The sequence below is a fragment of the Plecotus auritus genome (genome assembly GCF_963455305.1).
Source record: "Plecotus auritus genome assembly, chromosome: 2".
NCBI classification, from domain to species: Eukaryota; Metazoa; Chordata; class Mammalia; order Chiroptera; family Vespertilionidae; genus Plecotus; species Plecotus auritus.
This window is the reverse complement of record NC_137771.1, coordinates 229,209,903-229,233,087: the sequence shown is the minus strand read 5'-3', so window position 1 is coordinate 229,233,087 and position 23,185 is coordinate 229,209,903. Positions and strand designations below refer to the sequence as shown.

The following is a 23,185-nucleotide window of genomic DNA, read 5'->3' as shown; positions in this document are numbered from 1 at the left end:
GGCCGTGGGCGGGGCTGTGGGCGGGGCGCTGGCCGTGGGCAGGGGCAGGGCACTGGCTGTGGGCGGAGCACTGGCTTGGGCGGGGCTGTGGGCGGTGCCGTGTCCATGGGCAGGGCCGTGGTGGGGTCGCCAGCTGTGGGCGGGACCGTGGTGGGGTCGCCAGCTGTGGGCGGGGCCGTGGTGGGGTCGCCAGCTGTGGGTGGGGCCGTGTCCGTGGGCAGGGCCATGGGCGGGGCCGTGGCCGTGGGCAGCTCACCGTCCAGGTGGTAGTGCTCCTCGCTGTCCACGTGCGTCAGCGCGAAGAGCTCCCGCAGCAGCAGCGGGTACTTGAGGACCCTCTGGATGGGCTTGATGAGGTACGACTCGAGCGTGGCCGAGTGCTGCTGCCGGGGGTTCTGGGCGTCCAGGAAGGCCTTGAAGGCCGCGTCCGTCCTGGCTGCGAGGCACACAGCTCGTGGGGGCCGCCCGGGGACCGCCCGGCGCCCCTGCCTCGCTCCCCGGTGCCTTTCAGGGACAGGGCGGGGGGCGTGGAAGGAGGCAGGAGTGGAGACAGAGCCCGGCCGGCACCTCGGCTTCTCTGGGGTTAAATACTGGGGGGTGCGCGCGTCGGGGGAATCGGAGGCCGTGAACCCTGCGCACTGGGGTTCCGGGCTGCTCCCCACCCTCCCTGCTCCCCACCCTCCGGTCCTCAGGCCCAGAAATATGGCCACGGGCACGGAGCCACCCCGCAAGGAGGGCGGGTCCTCGCCTTGTGAGCGCCCACGTCACCCCGTCCCCAGCGGCGGTGCTTTGGTCCTCACGCTCTCCCCCCCCCCACACACACACACGTGGCCATTAGGAAAATGTAGGCCTGGTCCTCAGGCTCTTCCCCCACCCCACCCCCCCGCCCCCCCACACACCCCCACACACGTGGCCATTAGGAAAATGTAGGCCGAGCCTAATGGTTTCAGAGATGGTTTGAAAGATAACGATGATACCTTTCAGGTGCGAGCATATTAACTGCGTTAAAAATCTACAGGGGATGGACCTCGTGCAGGGGTGGGCAAACTCATTAGTCAACAGAGCGGCAAACCACAGCTTGCGAGCCGCGGTTTGCCGACCACTGATCTAGCGGAATGTTTAAAACTCACACAAAACGCTGTGAGGGCGGTGCTGGGCTGTACCTTACTGTGAGCACGGAGCTCTGAAACCGTCCCCGTGACAGCCCACGCCCAGCGCTCAGGCCACGTGTGAAAACAGACACAGCCGGGCCGAGGCTCCGTCAGCCTGGGAACCGGGAGGTCAGGGTTCGATTCCGGTCGGGGCACAGGCCCGGGTTGTGGGCTCCATCTCCGGTGGGGGGCGTGCAGGGGGCAGCCGGTCCATGACTCTCTCTCATGATTGATGTTTCTCTCTCCCTCTCCCTCTCCCTCTCCCTTCCTCTCTGAGATCAATAAAAATACTTTTTATTAAAAAAAAAAAGAAGAAGAAGAAGAGATACACACACAGGACTGTATGCCTGACAGCACGTGTGGGGACGGACAGCCGGACGGGGCCCCAGCGTCCTCTGAATTCCCGCTGCACCTGACTCTGCAGACCCGCTACCTCGGAGGGTGCCCCCTCCATGGGCCGGCTCTGTCGGATCCAGAGACCCGCCTGCTGCCAACATGTCCCGTGACAGGTGTTAGAGGAAGTCAAAGCACAACACGTGTAAACCGTTTGCACGCCAGCAGCTGTTCATGTGCAGCCACGTGAGGCGTGGGGGGAGGGGTGTAGGGGAAGGGGCGGGGCGAGGTGTGGGGGGAAGTGTGGGGGGAGGTGTGGTGGGGGAGGTATGGTGAGGGAGGTGCGGGGGAAGTGTGGTGGGGGAGGGGTGGGGGTGAGGGGTGGGGGAGGGTGCGGGGGGAGGTGTGGGGGGAGGGTGCGGGGGAGAGGGTGCGGGGGAGGTGCGGGGGGAGGGTGCGGGGGGAGGTGTGGTGGGGAGGGGTGGGGGAGGGAGGGGGAGGTGTGGGGGGAGATGTGGGGGGAGGTGCGGGTTGAGGTGTGGGGGGGTGGTGGGGGAAGGAGGGGGAGGGGTGAGGACAGCGGCTGGTGCCCCAAGATCCCCTGAAATCCAACTCCTGTCGGTTACCGTGTTGACCAAGGAAGCGCTCCCCTGACCCCCTTCTCGGTCACCAGCCCCCCCAGGTGCAGGCGGCAGCAAACCGCCTTGTGGGCCCTCAGATGCCCGCCGGGCCGGAGGGGCCCCCCCGCTGTGAGAGCCGCCCGCTCTGTGCACAGCGCTGCAGCCAAGCGCTTCGGCAGGAACTGGGCCGAGGGGCCGTGAGGACGGGCCCCCCACGGGCACGGCCCGGAGCAGAGGCAGCTGAGGGCGGGGGAGCCGCAGAAAGGCGGGTGCGGAGACGCGGCGAACGGGAGCAAGGTGGCAACGTCTCAGCCCGGTCTCCGCGTAACCGCAGCGCCCGTCCACCCCGGACCGGACGGCTCAGACCACGCTCGTCACCAGGACAGACCCCGGCTGACCCGCCACGCGTGTGGCCCTCTCTCAGAGCCTCCTTCGCGCTGCCGGAACGTCCGCTGCCCCCCCCCCCCCCCGTGACCCTGCGCTCTGGTCCCAACGCCCCCACCCGCGGGCCCGGCGCGCCCATCCTCAGCCTACCTTTCACCAGGACCTTGGGCACCTTGGTGTGGCTGGCGCAGAAGGCGCTGTACAGCTTGAAGCGGTCGGCGTAGTACAGGAAGGAGCCCCCGAGGGAGAACAGCACCTTCTGGATTTAACGGGGAAGCCTGGTTGGTTCCTGCCCCGCCGCCTGGCGGCCCGGGCACCCCGCCGCCTGACCCCCGCATCCGCATCGGTCACCCCGTCCCAGCCTTCCGCACTCAGCTGGCTGATGGCCTGAAACTGCCCCCCAAAGCACGTGGGCTCAAAACGTGGGACCGGGTTTGGGGTTTGGCCTTTTCGGAGATTACAACGCGGACGCCAGTTTTCGAGGCCGGTGTCCTGGTGTTTGTAAAATGTGTTTTTATTGATGTCAGAGAGGAAGGGAGAGGGAGGGAGAGAGAGAGAGACATCAGTGATGAGAGAGAGTCATCGACGGGCTGCCTCCTGCACGCCCCACGCTGGGGATCGAGCCCGCAACCTGGGCCCGTGCCCTGACCGGGAATCGAACCGCGACCTCCTGGTTCCTGGGTCGATGCTCAACCCCCGAGCCACGCGGCTGGGCAGCCGGTGACTGAAGGGCCTGTGTGGGGCGCGGGATGTGAAGGAGAAACACGGTGCGTTCGGAAAAGGCAGACCTGAGCCTCCTCGCCGGCTCCCAGCGGGACTGTCAAGGCCGGGCTTCTAGGGGAGCAAGCAGGCCTCAGAAAGGCCTTCCATGCAAGCATGTCACACTCGCGGCCTCGCAGGCAGCCTCACATGTCACTCTCGTGGCCTCGCATACGGCCCGCCAGCCGCGAGCTGGACACGCGTGTGCTGTAGTTTCACGTGAGCCGGTCTTATTCGAGAGAGAGGCCACTCACTCGGGCAAAAAAACAAGGTGTGGCCCTAGCCAGTTTGGCTCAGTGGATAGAGTGTCGGCCTGCGGACTCAAGGGTCCCGGGTTCGACTCCGGTCAAGGGCATGTACCTTGGTTGCGGGCACATCCCCAGTGGGAGTGTGCAGGAGGCAGCTGATCGATGTTTCTCTCTCACCGATGTTTCTAGCTCTCTATCCCTCTCCCTTCCTCTCTGTAAAAAATTAATAAAATATTTAAAAACAAAAAAACGAGGTGTGGATGTGAGTGAGGAACTGGTTCCCGGTGCGTCGTGCGGCGGATGAAGGTGGCGGGAATTGGGACAGACGGCTACTTACAACAACAACCACGGTTGCTTAGGAAGCCACATAACGGGCAGGTAAGGCCGAGCGTGCTCTCCTCTCTACTTATTTTCGGCCTCCACCTTCCCGGCCCCGCCCGCCCCGCCCCTGCCTGTGGCCCAGACAGACAGCTTTACCCTCTGAGGACGGACTGACCTTGAACTGATCGACTCTCTCAAGCTTTTCCAAATCCGGGACTAGTCTCACTCCATCTTCCAGAGTTTTGAGGAATTCTACTTGAAACTCGACCATTTCGGTTAAATTTCCAAAGAGCACGTCAAGCTGGAAAACGGGAAAGGAGTTTAACGACATCCTCTTTCTCGCTCGTGTTCGGAAGGACTCGCTTCGGACCTCAACACCTTCCTGTCAACCCTCAGGGTGAAGATAATGGTCCCCCCCCCCCCCAGGGGCGGGGGGCCCTTCCTCGCCAGTGCAGTGATCTGGCCTTTTGGCTACAATGAAAGGGATGTGAAATGCTGTGTCGCCCACACTGGCCGCCCTCCCCGCCCAGGCGAGCTGCCGTCGCTGTACCTCGTCTTGGGTAAGAAAAGTTTCCTTCTGAAGGGGCGTCAGGTATCTCTCCATGAGGCAGTTTAAGTCCTGAGGGTTGAAAGGATATCCCGTTAACAGAGCCTGAACGTCCACAAAGAATCCCAAGGGGGAAACCCAGTTCTGTTGCAGGTGCCCGCGGTCCCGTCGTTAGGCCACCGAGGTGCTTAGTAAAGGAGCGAGCGTGCTTTTGCGTCCGGCTTTGCAGCCACGTGGCTCGGTCCGGGTCCCAGCTGCTAACAGGAAAGGGGCAGGTGACACGTGAACGGGCTGTGTGCCAATAAAACTTTATGAACAGCCAAAACCGGTTTGGCTCGGTGGATGGAGCGTCGGCCTGCGGACTGAGGGGTCCCGGGTTCGATTCCGGTCGGGGGCATGTACCTTGGTTGCGAGCACATCCCCAGTGGGGGGTGTGCAGGAGGCAGCTGATGTATGTTTCTCTCTCATCGATGTTTCTAGCTCTCTGTCCCTCTTCCTTCCTTTTCGTGGAAAATCAATAAAATATATTTTAAAAAAAACAAAAAACTTTATGAGTAAAAGCAGACAGAGGGCTGGCCTGGGCCCGAGGGCCACAATTGGGTGACCCTTGATTTAAAGATTAAAACGGCCCTAGCCAGTGTGGCTCAGTGGGTAGAGCGTCGGCCTGCAGACCAAAGGGTCCCGGGTTCGATTCCAGTCCAGGGCATGTACCTCGGTGGCAGGCTCCTCCCTGGCCTGGGCCCTGCTTGGGGCACGTCCAGGAGGTGACCAATCATTGTGCGTCTCTCCCATCGATGTTTATGACTTTCCCTCTCCCTCCCCCTCCCTCTAAAATCAATGGAAAAATGTCCTCAGAGGAGGATTAACAGAAAAATAAAGACGCGGATCGTTGAAGACAGATCGTGCTGTTGTAACGCGTAACTAACTGTAACTACGTTCTATGTAGGAAAACGTCATTATTACAGTTACAGGAGCTGTTGGAAATGGGGTTGTGACATGTATGATAGAACCGAACGTCAGAACCAGTAATGGCACGGAGGGAGCGGAGCTGATGCCTTTCTGCGAGACTCCGGTTAGCGTCTGAAGATAAACTTTTCCGAAACTAAATCCCACTGTCGTGCCGGCTCGGCAGCGTTCGCGACTCAGGAAGGTCAAAGGGCCACACTTGTGCTCGCCGCCAGCTCCTTTCTCGGTCAATGGGCGGACCGGGAGGGACAAAGGTCGGGTTACAGCTGTGAGTGCTCGAAGCACAGAGTGTCTTCGTGTATCTTATTTATGAACGAGAGGCCCGGTGCACAACATTCATGGACTGGGGGTGTGGGGGGGTGGGGGTGGAAGGGGTCCCTCAGCCCGGCCTGTGCCCTCTCGCAGTCCGGGACCCCTGGGGGGATGTCCGACTGCCCGCTTAAGCCTGCTCCAAGCCGGCAGTCAGACATCCCCCCCAGGGGTCCTCAGCGCTGCCACGGAGGCAGGAGAGGATCCCGCCACACGTGAGCCCGGCTTCCGGCTGAGCGGCGCTCCGCCTGGGGGTGCGCACTGACCACCAGGGGGCAGCTCCGGTGTTGAGCGTCTTCCCCCTGGTGGTCAGTGCGCGTCATAGCGACCGGTCGTCCCGCTGTTCGGTCAATTTGCATATTAGGGTTTTATTACATAGGGTGATTGCGTAGTTTCCATAGGAACAGCTGTAACCTACCGTGGCCCCGCCCTGATGTGGCAGGGAATTGCTGTAAGAGCTGCTGTGCCCCCTTAAAACACAAAAGAAAATCCTAACGTTTGGGATAAAGGCAACCGTCTGCGGGGGAGCCCGAGGTCGCCTTGGTCCTGTGACCTGGCTTTGCTGTCTATGAACCGGTGGAAACAGAGTGGGGGGCTGGGGGGGGGGGGGGGGCAGACGGGCAGGGGGCGGGGGGACACTCACCTTCACGTAGGTGCGCTCCGTCTCCAGCAGCTCACAGATGACCTTACGCAGCTTGTCGGCGTCCGTGAGCTGCCGCGTCGTGGCTGGCTGCGGCCCGCCAGGGTCCTGGGGGCACGGGCTCGGGTCACTAGGGTTCATCTCGCGTGGACTGCGGCAGGACGCGGCCCCCTGTTCCGTGCTCTCCAGAGCACAGGTGGAAAGCAGGCAGGTGAGGGCAGCGGCACTCCGGAGCGACCTGTCTGACCTCTGTGTCATCCGTCCATCCCCACTCCCCCCCCCCCACCCCGGCTCACGAACCGCCCGGTCTCCACCTCATGTTGGCCCAGGACGGTCCAGGTGGACGTTTAGGGCGTGAGGAAGCTAAGATTCCAACTTCTCCGGTTGCGGAAACAGCTTCCCAGCCATGGGCCGTGACACCCCGGGACCCGCAGGTCTCGGCTGGGTCCGGCTGGGTTCACGAGGCCTGTGAGCCTCCCGGAGCCCAGCGCTGCCTCCAGGTCAACCAAAGAGAACCTCTGGGGTGGGCCCCACAAGCCACCGTCTTAAAGCTCTCAACGGCCCCCGGTCGGGGTGGCTCCGTGGTTGGGCATCGTCCCATGCACCGAAGGTCCTGGGTTCAATTCCCGGTCAGGTTTCAGGCTCGATCCCCAGGGCGGGGCGTGCAGGAGGCAGCCAATCAGTGACTCTCTCTCATCGTTGACGTTTCGCTCTCTCTCTCCCTCGCCCTCCCTCTGAAATCAATAACAACGTATTGTGGCCAGAGGACATCAAACTCCATCTCCATCGGGCCTTCCCCACGGAGCCTGGCCAAGGCCGTGACCTCGGATGCGGACGCCAGCACGGCCGTCCCCGCCCAGCACTGAGGCCACCTGGCATCCTGGTCATCCCCACCCGGACGGGAGCGGCCCTGGGAGGCTCTGCACGCCCCGCCCCCGAGCCGACGGCCCGGGAGGGGACGGGCACACAGTAGGGGCACAGGCAGTGAAGGGTGGCAGAGGAGGAGCCGGCTCCCCCAGCGGGAGAGGGATGAGCGGTCAGTCCCCTGAAAATGGGCCGCCCTCCCAGTGCTCAGAGCCGTCCTGTCGGGACGGAGAACAATCCCAGCGACACAGGGCAGAACTCGACGCGGCAGGAAATGGGGCGCGCTGTCCCTGAAGCCGCGCTGTCCCCAGATGAGAAGGCGGCACCGAGGCCAGGCTGTGGCGTGCCTGGCAGGGACCGCTGCCCGCTGCCCGGCCGGACGCTGCCCGCTGCGCTGCGGCCACAAGGCCACTCCCGCCCCCGATGAGCTCAGATCTAAAACCGGCCCTTTGCGTCTCCCCAGGTGAACACCCCACAGCTCAGAGGGGCGCGTGACCCACAATCTCAGAGCCTTTCCGGAGGCCACCCAGCCTGGCGCCCGGATCCCGGCCGGTGCCCAGGGGCCTCCGCTGAAGGAGCGTGGGCGAGGACACCGAGGACAAGGTGACGCGTGTCCATCAGCCGCTCCGGAGCGGGTCCAAGCTCCGTACACCGCCCCGGGAGGAGGCTCCGCTGGAGTCCGGCCATGGCTCCTTCCCGCTGACCCCTCGCTTCCCCCCTCGGAAGTCGGCCTGTGCCACGGGCCCAGGTGGGCGACACAGACCCCCCCCCCGCCCCCCTTTAAACCCGGGCACCGCCCTGAGCAGCTTCTCCTCCTCCTCCCAAGTCCGCCGCCTCCTCATCAGAAGGAAACAGTGAGCCGCACCCGCGCCCCGAGGCGGGGGCACCCTGCAGGGTCTCGGGGACCCAGGCTGCGGGCACGGGCCGAGCTGGTCACGGGGACACTCGCCCCTCGGGTGGGAGGAAGGGAAAGAACCACAGTGAGAAATAAAGGCATCTCTGCTGTTTCAGAAAGAAAACAGCTCTAGGTTAGGGTCCCCGCAAATCCAACTTCACGCGGGCGGCCGGCCCCCCGCCCCCCCCACAACACACACTCCTCGCCCCCAGGCCCCCGGCACCGAGAACGGACGGAGAGGGGGGCGCGGGCACTTCTCCTCCTCCTCCTCCTCCTCCTCCTCCTCCTCCTCCTCCTCCCAAGTCCCCCCAACGGGGCAGCAGGCAGAGCCGAGGCGCCCCCTGCTCACCGGGCGGAGGGACGGACAGACGGAGCCCCCGGGCGGGTCCCCGTGTTCCGTCCCGGGCGGGCGCTTCGCCTTCCACAGCGCGGACAGCATCAGGGGCGCATCCTCCCGCGGCTCCCCGCGCCGGGCTCAGCCCCGGGCCGCCGGTTCCCGAAATACTCCGCGCGCCCAGCCCGCCGCTCCCCGGAGAGCCCGCTCCCATGGAGACGCGTCCCGGGGGTCCCGGCGCATCGCGCAGGGAAGGGACCCGCAGGGAGGGCGGCCCCGCCCGCACACGGCCCCGGGGGCCCTCCGCGGGGTCAAGGGGAGGGCATGCTTGGAGGGCACCAGCTCGCACCCCGCACCCGGCTGGCCCGCCAAGTGCAGAGGGAGGACCAGGCGGCAAACCCGAAGCAAAGCTGACCCGCTTCCCAGCTTCCCAGAGGCCGCGGCCCTGGATCAGCTGACCGCCCCGCCCCGCCCCCCCTCCCCCGCCCGCCACACTGACCAGCTCCACGTGGAGGACACCCCTCGCCCGCCCCGCAGGGAGCAGGCGCCACAGAGCACCACGGGGTGTTTTTAACAGTTTCTTTTCCTATTTTCCGCAAACCCTATTGTCAGCAAAGCAGCCCTTCCCGAGGCGATGGGGATGGGGCTCCAAAAGCCAAAGAGGGTTTTCAGGATGGAAATGTTCTAGGACCCCGAACCGCCTGCTAAATGGAAACAAAATCACAGCGGGGGGTGGGCGGCGGGGAGGGGGGCGCAGACACAGCCATCCGGGCTCACCAGCATCCGCCCAGAGGCAGGCACCTGGGATCAAAGGCAGGGAAGCAGCAGCCAGGAAGGAGGTGCGAACAGCACAGCGAGAGCAGCTCCAGCCCCACCCCCACCAGGACCTGTCACTCCTGAGCCACCCCACCCAGCAGCTCACAGTCATCCCCTGGCTCAACCCCTAGAGGCCGCCTGGAGCAAAAACTGTTATTTCTAAAAAAATGGAAAACATGAAATTCCAACACACATTCTCTCTATCCTGCCCAGTATTCCTCGGACGTAGGCAAGGCGGGGCAAATGGGGGACATCTGTAATCCCATCAACAAAAATAAAATAATGATAATAAAGAATAAATTTTTAAAAATTAATTTTTTAAGGTTACTGTATGTAATACAATATATAGATGACATATTAAAGGACTGTACAGCTAAAGCCTATGTTATTTTGTTGACCAATATCACCCCAATAAAGTCAATAAAAAAAATTAAAAACAACAACAAAATAAAAATTCCAACACGCCTTCTCTTTATCCTGCCCAATATTTCTTAAAAACAATTCATTTAGGAAAAACAGCCAAAAAAATATTAAATCATCAGCTGTCACATATTTAGCCAGGATGAAAAATGATTGTTTTATTTCATTTATATGCGTACTAGAGGCCCGGTGCAAAAAATTCATGCACTCGGGGGCGGGGGGCGGGGTGGGGGGGACCCCTTGGGGGATGGCCACTTGCCGGTGTAGGCCCGCTCCCCCCGGGGGATCATGCTTCAACGGGCAGTCAGACATCCCTCTGGCAGCCTGCTCCCCGGGGAGCGGGCCTAAGCCGCAGTGGGACAGCCTGAGCGCTGCCGAGGAGGCGAGAGCGGCTCCCACCACGGCCGCTGCACTCACAGCCGTCTGCCTGGCTGTGGCTGAGCGGAACTCCCCCTGTGGGTGGGGGGGGGGCAGCTCCTGCATTGAGCGTCTGCCCCCTGGTGGTCAGTGCGCGCCATAGCGACCGGTCGCTCGTTAGGGTCCATTTGCATATTACCCTTTAATTATGTAGGATTGGTTTAATCTGTTATTTATTCATTTCTACACCCAACCTGCTGCATTCAAAACCACCCTTCCATCCTGGGGCAGCTCACACACAGAAGTCTTCACTGTATGCTCGAGGGAAATCACACACGGACACGAGACGCATCGAAAAACTACTTAAGCCTCATCACAAACGGCAAGCTATGCGCGTGCGGTTTGAATCATAAAGAAAGACCTGGAAAGCTTGGGCCTCGGGAAAAGAGTTGAGCACATACTGAGCGAGCCCTCATCGCAACGGCTCTCGGCGCCCCCGCTGATGATTCCGTCCTTTTCAGAGACCTGGCTTCACCACCAGACCTCGGCCGTCCGTCCGGCCAGAGGGCGGTTCTGAAAAGCGGTTAACACACAAGGCCTGCTTTGCCACCGCAGAGCTGTGTGAGCGCCAGTAAGTTGCTTACCTTCTCTGTTCCGATACTGTCCTCCATAAACAGAGGGAATAACAGTATCTTCCTCTCAGGGGTACTGGGGGGGTGAGCCGAGCTACCGTGGGACAGTGCCCGCCCCAACAAGGCACTAAACAGTCTTCACTTGCGTTTCCTATTTGTTTTTTTTGGTTTTGTTTTTTTTTTAATATATTGATTTTTTTACAGAGAGGAAGGGAAAGGGATAGAGAGCTAGAAACATCCATGATGAGAGAGAAACATCGATCAGCTGCCTCCTGCACACCTCCCACTGGGGATGTGCCCGCAACCAAGGTACATGCCCTTGACCGGAATCGAACCCGGGACCCTTCCGTCCGCAGGCCGACGCTCTATCCACTGAGCCACACCGGTCAGGGCCCTATTTGTTTTTTAACTGGAGGCCCAAGTTCGTGCAAGAGGAGGCCTTCCTGCCGCAGGCTGCAGGCACCTGGGACCCGGACTTCCCTCGCAGCCCCGGCTTCCTCCAGAAGGCTGTCCGGAGGGACATCCAGTCTAACTAGCATATTACGCTTTTATTATCATAAATACTTTTTTATTGAATTTTAGATAGAGAGGAAGGAAGAAGGGGAGAGAGAGAGAAACATCCGTGATGAGAGAGAATCATGGATGGGCTGCCTCCTGCACACTCACACTGGGGATCGAGCCCGCCACCCGGGCCTGTGCCCTGACCGGGAATCGAACCGGGACCGCTGGGTCCAAGGGCCAACGCTCAAACCACTGGGCCACACAGGCCGCTCCTTCCTTCTCAGTAACACACCGTTAGGGCCCCGTCTCCAAGACTCCTTGGCTCAACTTAAAGCTTTTGCCTCCAAATATCCTAAGTGAGACATTTAATTCACAAAAGGCGATTTCAGTTATGGAACTTGGGCTGCAGGATAAAATAACCAAACAGAGAGAAACTCTGAAAAAACAGAAGCTCAGGAGTGCAGAGTCCGCGGCCGTCCGGCCCAGGGAAAGGACTGAGATCCCGTCCCATCAGACCCTCCAACGCCTGAGACCCGCCCCACCCTCAGTCACACCCCACACTCTGCAGGGAGCGGGGACAGCGGCGCGTTCTACATCCGGCCGGGGCCTCCGGGCGAGTCTCAGCACCCCCTTTTCTGCACAAAGAACCCTGAAGTCAGACAGACGCCCGGGGTCAGGGACAGGGCCTGGGCCTCTTCCTTCCTGCCCACCCCCCCCCCCCCCGGCCTCATGACTCACTGCATTTACAACGGAAACGGCCTCGAAACCCCCCGGGGAGGCGCGGGACCATGACAGGGAGCACCAACGACCCGTCGTCGGAAAGAACTCGCGGGAGGGAGAGCCGCGCTGCTCGCCCACACTGGAAATGGAGAATTCGCCTTTTTAGTCCCAGTAACAAAATAACGGCACAAATGCCTTCAACGTGGCTTCTCCCAGCACGGAAATACCTGTTTCTCCCGAGCGCGACTGGCCCTCCCCTGCAGACAGAAGTAAAGTAGCCCTGGCCGGTGTGGCTCAGTGGCTAGAGCGTCGGCCTGCGGACTGAAGGGTCCCGGGTTCGATTCCGGTCAAGGGCATGTACCTTGGTTGCGGGCACATCCCCAGTGGGGGGCGTGCAGGAGGCAGCTGATCGATGTTTCTCTCTCATTGATGTTTCTAACTCTCTATCCCTCTCCCTTCCTCTCTGTAAAAAATCAATAAAATATATTTTTTTTAAAAAAAAAAAAGTAAAGTAAAGTAAGGGCCACGGCTTCACCTTCAGCAAATTCTCTCTTTATAAAATACTAGAGGCCCAACGCACAAGGTTCGTGCAAGGGGCTCGGCCCTCGGCTTTGTCCGGAAGGTCGTCCGGAAGGACGTTCAGCTGTCCAGTCTAATTAGCATATTAAGCTTTTATTATTATAGATTTTTATTGATGTCAGAGAGGAAGGGAGAGGGAGAGAGAGATAGAAACATCTGTGATGAGAGAGAATCATGGATCAGCTGCCTCCTGCACGCTCCCAACTGGGGATCAAGCCCACAACATGGGCCTCTGCCCCGGGCCGGAATCGAACCCGGGACCCTTCCGTCTGCAACTGCTGCTCTATCCACTGAGGCAAACTGGCCAGGGCAACAAATTCCTATTTGCTCTTTCAGGGGAAGGGAGCTTTAAATGAAATGCATATGCCATTCATCGGTCTTATTGATAATCACCACGAAAGCCTTTCAGCCCGCAAATATTAAACTTATCCTAAAACCACTTTATTTATTTATTTATTTATTTATTTATTTATTTATTTATTTTTAGCATGAGTGACTACTAGCAGCATGTTAGAAATACCAACCCTTTCTTTTTTTTTTTTTAATATATTTTATTGATTTTTTACAGAGAGGAAGGAAGAGGGATAGAGAGTTAGAAACATCGATGAGAGAGAAACATCGATCAGCTGCCTCCTGCACACCTCCTACTGGGGATGTGCCTGCAACCAAGGTACATGCCCTTGACCGGAATTGAACCCGGGACCCTTCAGTCCACAGGCTGACGCTCTATCCACTGAGCCACACCGGTTAGGGCTACCAACCCTTTCTTATTTTTATTTTTTTAAATATGTTTTTATTGATTTCAGAGAGGAAGAGAGATAGAAACATCCATGATGAGAGAGAATCACGGATCGGCTGCCTCCTGCACGCCCCACACTGGGGATGGAGCCCGCAACCCGGTCCTGTGCCCTGACCGGGAATCGAACCCTGACCTCCTGGTTCCTAGGTCGACGCCCACCCCTGAGCCACGCCGGCCGGGCAAGAGGCTCACTTCTAACCAAAGCTGAGCACGAGGTGCAGAAGCTCACGGCAGAAACCACGAGTCACAGACCGTGGCGCTGACCCAACCGCACGGGCGAGAGGCCGCGTCCCGTCCACAGGGGGCGAGTCGGCTTCACCAGTGACCTCTGCGCCTGCCCTCCCGCCCACGGGCTTGTCAGCGAGGCTGCCTTTGGGGTTTGAATATTATTTAGCGACGTCTCCCAAGTGAGACTCCTGGGGCCTGTGGAGAGGGTGGCCGGGGCGCGGTGGCCGGGACACGGTGGCCGGGGCGCGGTGGCCGGGACGCGGGAGGTAAAATGAAAACCTCTCACCTTGCTGCTGTGGTCCGTGTCATCTGAGAACTCGGGGTCCAGCCCCTCGGCCTCCTCGGGGGCAGGCTCCACACCGCTGCCCTGCGGACCGCCGCCCACGCTGGGCCCTGCAGGACGGAAGCAGAATGGATGTGGGGGGACGGGACAGTGACCCCCGCAGGTCAGCCCGCGAGGGGGCAGGCGTCCGCTCCCAGAGAGAACCTATCACACCCGCCACGGGCCAGCTCCACGCCCTCGGCTCGGGAGGAGTTTTCGTTATCTGCTGGTGCTGCTACCATCGTCGTTTACTAGGACAGCGTGTTCTTACTGTCTATCCCGTGTAATAAAAGCCCAAGGTGCAAGTCAACCGAATGGAGGAGCTACAGGGGGCAGGGCCAGCGAGCAGGTGGTGTCCAGCCAGCCAAGGCAGGTGGCAGCGGGCAGAGGGAGGGGATGGTGATGGGGGGGCGGGCCTAGGCCGTCAGTCGGACATCCCCCAAGGGCTCCCCCCACTGCAAGGGGGGCGCAGGCCGGGCGGAGGGACCCCCCCCCAAGTGCACGAGTTTTCACGCACCGGGCCTCTCGTAGAACATAAGTGATAGTCATGGGCCCCCCAAATCCATATGCTGAAGCTCTGAGAGCAGCTGGTGGCCTGGGCTGTGGCACCATCCCGGCCGACCATTAGAATCACCAGGAGTTTCAGGACCGCCCAGCTGTGCCCCCCTCCCCGCCCCCGCGCCTGGGACTGCGCCTCCCCCCTCCCACCTGGGAAGGAGGTGCTCTCAGTGGGCGCGACTCACAAACCCATCGGACAGCTCGCTGGCGGCAGGCTGAGCGGAGACGGCGGCGAGAGCCAAACGGAGCGCCACAGCCTGGGTTCAATGCCTGGTCAAGGGCACGTACCTGGGTCACAGGCCCCCTCCTGGCCCAGGGCGGGGCACGGGGGGAGGCAGCCAATCGATGCTTCTCTCTCAGAGCGATGCTTCTCTCTCTCTCTCTCTCTCTCTCTCTCTTTCTTCCCACCAACACCCTTCTGCTCTTTTTTCTTTCCAGAGAGGAAGGGAGAGGGAGAGAGACAGAAAAACATCAATGATGAGAATCACTGATCGGCTGCCTCCTGCACACCCCACCCTGGGGATTGAGCCCGCAACCCAGGCATGTGCCTGTGACCGGAATTGAAACTGGGACCCTTCAGTCCGCAGACCGAGGCTCTATCCACTGAGCCAAATTGGCTAAGGCCCTTCCTCCCTTAAAAAAAAAAAAGCCCTAACCGGTTTGGCTCAGTGGATAGAGCGTCGGCCTGCGGACTCAAGGGTCCCAGGTTCGATTCCGGTCAAGGGCATGTACCTTGGTTGTGGGCACATCCCCAGTAGGGGGCGTGCAGGAGGCAGCTGATCGATGTTTCTCTCTCATCGATGTTTCTAGCTCTCTCTCCCACTCCCTTCCTCTCTGTGAAAAATCAATAAAAAAATATATATATATATTTAAAAAAAAAAAAAAAAGAAGAAACCCATGGGAAAGACATCCTCCAGGAAGAACGGAGGCCTCGGGCTGCAGAGCAGGGCCTGCCCCTCCCGGAGGCGCTTCTGGGTCACAGCCCCGCCCTGAGCGTGGACCGCACACCCAGACTGGGCTCCGGAGGACGGCCGAGCCTGTGACCTCCGCCCTGTGGGCCGGGTGGCCGCGGGCAGCTCCCGCCAGGCTCGGGACACCCGGGGCCCTCGAGGCCTTCCCTCCGCCAAGCTGCCGACACCGTGAGGGCCCGGAAGGGGGCCCCTGCGTCCGACCTCAACTGCCCATCCTTCGTCTTCCTGGCGACTGGACAGCCACACGGGGGCGCCCACGGGCCCGTTCCCGAGGCCGGCTGTCTGCAGGCCCCGCGCTCTGCCTCAGCTCGGAGCCTCCCTCCGCTGCCCCATCCAGTTCGCCACCTGCCCTTTCATCTCTCTCGGTCAACAGGGACCGGGAAGCCGCGGCGAGAAGGCAGAGAGAGACCCGGGCGGCCGCTTCCCCCACGCCCACCCCTCCCCCCGCTGGTCGGCCCGGCAGGCTTGGTTCGAAGGGGCTGGACCAGGGCAAAGTACTGAGGACGGAGCAGTGACCGACAGGCCCGGCCCTGCAGTGTGGGTGTGAGGGCAGAAGGCGTGGCGCCCGGTGCCCGGTGGGTACCCCACCAGTGAGGACCACTGACCCGGAGAAAAAGCCCATCCCACCCGGCCTTCGGAGCCGGCTGTCTGTCCGGAGGAGGTAACGTGACGGGGACAGCGAGGCCAGTGGCTCATTCTAAAGCTCCGGCAGGTAAAACATGGGGTCTACAGCCACGCACGTATTTCTAAAACAGGTGCCTACACAGAAACGCATTCTTTGTTTTTAAAAACGTAATAAAGAAATTTGCGCCCGGCCGGTGTGGCTCAGGGGTTGGGCATCAACTTAGGAACCAGGAGGTCATGGTTCGATTCACGGTCAGGGCACATGCCGGGGTTGTGGGCTCGATCCCCAGTGGGGGGCGTGCAGGGGGCAGCCGGTCCGTGATTCTCTCTCATCATGGATGTTTCTACCTCTCTCTCTCCCTCTCCCTTCCTCTCTGAAATCAATAAATACATATACTTTTAAACTTGAGTAAAAAACTTAAAGTTGCAGAGCACATACACACAATTTTTAAAGATCAAGTTCACTAAGACAGTGTCCTCTTTACAGGAACCGCTTGGGGACCCCTGAGTCGCAGAGGCATGGGGTCAGCAAGCTCGATCCGCCAAGGGCCAGTCTGTAACTTCACAGACAGGAGCCCCTGTCACAGCTCCTCCACCTGCCGGGGTCGTGGGAAAGGGGCCCCAGGACTGGGTTCCAATCAGACTGTTTACCAAAAACACACGCCCGAGGCCGGACCGGCCACAGGTCGGTCAGCCACCCTCTGCTTCCCATCCAGGAGCCCCAGGGGGGCTCAGGCAGGGAAACCCGGGGAGAGGCGCCCACTCTGCCTGCAGCCTGACCCCCCGGCTTCAGGAAACCCCCGAAGGAACGAACCAAAAGCCATTCATTGTCTTTCCATTCCAGGCACCTGTCTGAGCCCAGGGCTCCGGGGCGCGCCTGCCACCTGGTGGTCACAGGGCGGAACAGCGCCATGGTCCAGGCCCTACATTAAAGGTGCAGGGCCAGGGAGTCACATCCTACAGGTCGGATTGGGCCGTGGGCGCGACCATGACGTCACGGGTCAAGGCCGTCAACAGTAAAAAGCGCCCCGAGACCCTGAACGAAACATGGGGCCCATTCTCGCCCGCGGGTGCTGCCTACACTCAGATTGAGAAACTGAAGACTTTTCTTTAACCCAAGTTTTTAAAAGAAAATAAATTCAAAACCCCAGCCTACGAAATGGAGCCCAACTCCGGAAGTGGGTGGTGGGGACCCTCTCACCCGGGGGATCCCCCAGAAGAGGACAGGCCAGCGGAGGGGACAGCCACACTCAGACACACCTGGAGGGACCGGTGATGGGACAGGGTCCTTTGCAGGCGCCTCTGGGCGCCCGGGGATCCAGAGCAGGGGGCTCACCCTGGGGGGATTCTGTGGCGAAGAGCCCAAGAGACAAGAGGACCAGCCCTAACCGGTGTGGCTCAGTGGGTAGAGCATCGGCCTGCGGACTGAAGGGTCCCGGGTTCGATTCCGGTCAAGGGCATGTACCTTGGTTGCGGGCACATCCCCAGTGGGGAGTGTGCAGGAGGCAGCTGATGGATGTTTCTCTCTCATCGATGTTTCTCTCTCTCCCTCTCCCTTCCTCTCTGTAAAAAATCAATAAAATATATATATTTTTTAAAAACTTAAAAAAAAAAAAAGGACCAACAAGAGCTCGGAGCCCCGTCCACTCGGGCATCGTGTCGTGTCGCTCAGGAGCGGACGCGGGCAGCAGGGCTGGGGTGGGACGTGGACAGTGGGACGTGGACGGCAGGGGGAGGACTCACAGCCCAGCACCTCCCGTGACTCCTGGCACTTCCATGTCCCTATCTCGGTCCACAGCCCCGAGGCAGCGGCCTCTTCCACTCGTCTTTCTCCCGAACGACCGGGACAGCAGCGGGGAAGCCAAGCCCTCCACGTGGGGAGGGCAGGTGTGTAGCAAACCAGTCCCCCCCTGCCCCCCAGAACAGGAGCTCCACCAGCTCCTCTCCCCACACCCCGTCCCTGAGGCACGGAGCAGTGGGGGCCCCGTCGTGGGCACCCCAGCTCCGCCCGTGGCCACCCGCTGCAGGTCACAGCCTTACCTGGGCTGCCGGCGAGGAAGGCGAGGGGGCCCTGGCCAGGCTCGGTGGGGCCGTCGGCACGGTGGGGTGGGCTCCCCAGCAGCAGGGCGCCCCCCTCCAGCTCGGGGCGCGTCCGCACGAGGAGGCCCAGGCTGGGCTGCGAGAGGAAGTCCCTGAGGGCCGCGGAGCTCAGGGTGGCGGCCACGCGGTTGTTGATCTCGAGAATCTCATCCCCCACCTCCAGGCCTGCAACGCGACGGAAAAGCTTAGTTTCACACAGAGGCAGCGGCAGAGCCGGGGCGGGAGGGGGGCGGAGGGCAGGAGGCGGCTGCACCCCAAGTCCTGCCGCACACACGGTGCCCCGAAGGGGGAGCAGGTGCAGGGTCCCGGGCCCGAGGCTCCAGGCCTGGGTCTGCCCGCCCTGCCCTGGCCTGAACACACATCGGAACCAACTGACTCCTCGGACCCGTGGGCCCCCCCAGCGCCTGCCAACGTCTCCCCACAAACGCTGACTCGAGGGGGACCAGAGACGCTCTGGTCACTGTGTGGACGCCTGGGCCACGCTCGGGGGCGCGAGGAACGTCCCCGCGTGTCTGTGGGCCCCCACGCAGGGCGCCGCTCCGCGGTCAGGGAGGCCGGCCTACGGCGAGCAGGCCTGCAGACGAGGCTGGCGGAGTCGCCGCGCTCGCTCTCTGCTGCCTGTGCTCTGTAACCACATCAGGGCCCCGTGGGAAGTCCCCGAAGAGGCTGCTGCTCTGAAAGCAGGAGGGAAAGCTGCCCCCGTGCGGGGCCCAAAGGAGCAGCCGTGCCTCGGAGAACAGGAAGCGTGACGGCCAGGGCAGGTCCATCCGTGAGGGAGAGAACGTTCCAGAAGTACGGGGGGTGGGGGGGAGGCACGAAGGGCCTGTCAGCTGGGGAGGAAGAGTCTGGTGAGAAGGCTCCCCGCGGGGAAGGAGGCGGGGGCGGCTCCCCTCGAGGGCGCAGGGGGCTCAGCGAGGGGGAACTCCTCTCCGAGGGGACGGGGCTGCTCCCCACGTGGCGGCCACAACGCCTGCTCGGAGGGGCCGTGCAGCCCAGGGCGGCCCAGGCGGCTCTGACCAGCCTGGACGGAGCAGAGGGTCGTCCCTCCTCAAGTTCTGCTGCAGGAAGACCCAGGGCCTCCACTTCATTCCGGGGGACGGGGGGGGGGGGGGGCAGGGCGTGGGATCAGCACAAATTCCCCACCAGCCCCAGGGAAACAGGCTCGGAATCAGGTGAAAAATCCAAGATTGTGCCCGGTCGGCACCACTCGGGTGGAGCGTCGACCCATGAACCAGGAGGTCACGGTTTGATTCCCGGTCGGGGCACAGGCCCGGGTTGCGGGCTCCATCCCCAGTGGGGGGCGTGCAGGAGGCAGCCGGTCCATGATTCTCTGTCACCATTGATGTTGCCATCTCTCTCTCCCTCTCCCTTCCTCTCTGAAATCAATAAAACACAGATACTTTTTAAATCCGAGATTGTGACATTTCCGACACACCTGAGCGGTGGAATACCATCCATGTTCCCTGGGTTTTCAACGACACACACTCACACACTCATTACGGAGAATTTGGGCAGATCTTTCTCACCCACCAACTAGGGGAAACCCAGAGGCAATTTAGGAGAGATAGACAGGCAGGCAGGCAGACAGGCAGACAGGCAGGGAGACAGACAGACAGGGAGACAGACAGACAGGGAGGCAGACAGACAGGCAGGGAGACAGACAGACAGGGAGGCAGACAGGGAGACAGGGAGACAGGCAGGGAGGCAGACAGGGAGACAGACAGGGAGACAGACAGGCAGGCAGACAGGCAGACAGACAGACAGGGAGACAGACAGGGAGACAGGCAGGGAGACAGGCAGGCAGAGAGACAGACAGGGAGACAGACAGGGAGACAGACAGGCAGGCAGGCAGGCAGGCAGGGAGACAGGCAGGGAGACAGGGAGACAGACAGGGAGACAGGCAGGGAGACAGGGAGACAGACAGGCAGGGAGACAGGGAGACAGGCAGGGAGACAGGGAGACAGACAGGCAGGGAGACAGGGAGACAGACAGGGAGACAGGTAGGGAGACAGGCAGGCAGGGAGACAGGGAGACAGACAGGGAGACAGGTAGGGAGACAGGCAGGGAGACAGGGAGACGGACAGGCAGGGAGACAGGTAGGGAGACAGGCAGGGAGACAGGGAGACAGACAGGCAGGGAGACAGGCAGGCAGGCATGGAGACAGGGAGACAGACAGGCAGGCAGGCAGGGAGACAGGGAGACAGGGAGACAGGGAGACAGGGAGACAGGCAGACAGGGAGACAGGGAGACAGGCAGACAGGCAGGGAGACAGACAGACAGGCAGACAGGCAGGGAGACAGACAGGCAGGGAGACAGACAGACAGACAGGCACGGAGGCAGATAGGGAGACGGGGAGGCAGACAGGGAGACAGGCAGACAGACAGGGAGACAGGGAGGCAGACAGGGAGACAGACAGGCAGACAGGGAGACAGGCAGGCAGGCAGGGAGACAGGCAGGGAGACAGGCAGGGAGACAGGGAGACAGGCAGACAGGGAGACAGGCAGACAGACAGGGAGACAGGCAGGGAGACAGACAGGCAGACAGGGAGACAGGCAGACAGGCAGGCAGGACACACAGAGACCCACCTTTCTTGGCCGCCAGCCCCGTGTCCCTCACGCTGCTCACGTAGAGCCTTCGGACGCCGTCCTCCTCCACGGAGGAGAGGGAGAACCCTGGGAGCAGAGACAGCGGGGTCACCCGGGCGCTGAGCCCACGCGAGCTGGGCCCCGTCGGGGCTTCTGCGTGCGGTTTGGAGCCTCGGCGCTTCCCGCTCACCGTTTACGAAACAGGAACGTCATGTTCAGGGAACGGACGTCGCTGCCCACGAACACTAACATCCCGGGCCCTCGCTCTGCTCACACTGCCACCTCCCCCCGGAGGACAAGGTGCTGGTCCAGCCTGGTGCGGCCACGGCCCCTCCTCAGCCTCCCCCGCGCACAGTCCTCGCTCCCCTCGCCCAGGGAGGGCACAGGTGTGTGCGGCCCTACGTGCCGGCCACGGACACGGCTCTCGTCATTCAAACTCCGCAAAGAGCTCCCAGCAGCCACTCCCTTCGGACCCAGCCTCACACTGAACCCGCTGGTCTCACCCTCCACGCCTGTCAGGTGAGCCTGCCCGTGGCCGGGTCCTGAGCTCAGCGGCCAAACCTGGGTGTGGCTGACCCTTGGGGGCGGGGGGGGGGGGAGAAAGGGCGGAACACGCCCCAGAATACCGAGTGCTGAGCTCCCAAACCAGGGGTGGGCAAACTTTTTGACTCGAGGGCCACCATGGGTTCTTAAACTGGACCGGAGGGCCGGAACAAAAGCATGGATGGAGTGTTTGTGTGAACTAATATAAATTCAAAGTAAAGGAGCGGAGGGGAGAGCAAGAGAACCCTCCGCTCTTTCGGCTCCACGGGCCGGATAGAACAGCCGAACGGGCCGGATCCGGCCCGCGGGCCATAGTTTGCCCACGGCTGTAACCCTGGCCACCTCCATTCTCATGTAAATCCTCCCTGGCCCAGGGGAGCCCAGGACACAGGCTTCCCCTCCGGACGGAAGACTCGGAGGGACACTGCAAAGGGGACTACGGGGAACTGAAGCCGCCATGACGCGGACACAGCCCCGGCTGGGGGGGGGGGGGCGGGGGGGGGGGAGCATCCTCAGTCAGGGCTGAGGGCCGGGCAGCGAGCCAGCGGCTCACACAGCGGGCGGGGAGCAAAGCAGAGCTAAAGGCAGGCCGGCTCCGGAGCGCCACCGAGAGGCTCGGGCCGAGTCACAGCAGCGGGTCTGCGTGGTGCGCGGGTCCTGGAGACAGTGCCCCGCCCACGAGGGTGGCGGAATCGCGCCCTGCGGGTGTTCCAGCAACCTCATTTTTAAAAATACATGTTTCTCTTGATTCGAGAGAGAAAGGGGGAGAGAGAGAGAGAGAGAGAGAGAGAGAAACTTCCATCTGCTGCCTCCTGCACCCCCCCTACTGGGGATCCAGCCCGCAAGCCGGGCGTGCGCCCTGGACCTGAATCGAACCGTGACCTCTGGGTGCACGGGACGCCTTTCCAGGGCGCAGCGATTTCATTTTATCCTCTTATTCTGAACCCCATTCTCATAGCCGTTTCTAACGTCCGGCTTATTTCTACGTGGGTGGGGGCTCAAGAAGCCCCACTCACATAAAAACCATTTTATCCACGAGTCCAACCTATCACGGGGGTCCCCCCCTGTACCCCAGCGGAGAGCACGGCCTCTCATCGGCTAGAACGTGTGCAGGATCCGGGGATACATCGCCGCCGTGGCCACGACCACGTCCCGTGTGTGGGCCTCGCCGTATGAAGGCGGTGAGCGTCAGGGTGGCCTCGGGAACCCCCCAGCACCCCAAGTTCCTCTGACCTGACCTGTGGGGGCAGGGAGGGCACTGCATGTTTTGGGGAGAGGAATACGAAATCTCCTCACGACCGGGGGGTCCATCCTAACAGTGATCCCCTCCCAACACACCCACGTCCGCTTAAGGACAGCACACCCCGAGGATTACAGCTGGGGGATGGGAAGTGCAGGTCCTGGCCGCACCCGGGGAGATTCCTCACGTTTTGTTTGTTTCGTTGTGAATCCTCGCCCGAGGGCATTTTCCCATTGGTTTTAGGGAGAGTGGAAGGGAGAGGGAAAGGCAGAGAGAAACATCGACATGACAGAGACACAGCGACTGGCTCCATCCAGGGCCCGGGCCGGGGAGGAGCCTACAACCCAGGTACCTGCCCTTGACGGGAATCGAACCCGGGACCCTTGGTGCACAGGCTGACGTTCTACCAGCCGTGGGCAAACTACGGCCCGCGGGCCGGATCCGGCTGTTCCATCCGGTTCTCTTGCTCTCCCCTCCGCTCCTTGACTTTGAATTTATATTAGTTCACACAAACACTCCATCCATGCTTTTGTTCCGGCCCTCCGGTCCAGTTTAAGAACCCATTGTGGCCCTCGAGTCAAAAAGTTTGCCCACCCCTGTTCTATCCACTGAGCCACACGGGCCGGGGCAGAGATTCCTCCTTTTGCCCCGTGGGGCTGCCTTGCCGAGCCCGGAACCCAGACGGGCTGTGGCCTGCCCCGGCCCCCAGGCACTTTAGCCGACTGTGACCGAGCCCACGTGCACCGAGGAAGGGCTCCCACGGGGAGTCACCGCGGGACACGCGCACGTGGCACGTACCGTAGCTGTCCCCGGCCGCGT

General features: G+C 61.4%; 1 protein-coding gene across 1 annotated transcript in view; it reads right to left on the bottom strand.

Moving 5' to 3' along the window:
- TIAM1 (TIAM Rac1 associated GEF 1) overlaps positions 1-23,185 on the bottom strand; it is a 219,849-nt gene that overhangs the window by 16,044 nt on the left and 180,620 nt on the right. The window contains 9 exon segments of the mRNA XM_080654731.1: positions 257-436; positions 2,639-2,747; positions 3,992-4,117; positions 4,367-4,435; positions 6,282-6,386; positions 13,710-13,816; positions 17,939-18,163; positions 20,584-20,670; positions 23,165-23,177. Coding sequence (XP_080510857.1) covers positions 257-436; positions 2,639-2,747; positions 3,992-4,117; positions 4,367-4,435; positions 6,282-6,386; positions 13,710-13,816; positions 17,939-18,163; positions 20,584-20,670; positions 23,165-23,177 — 1,021 coding nt within the window.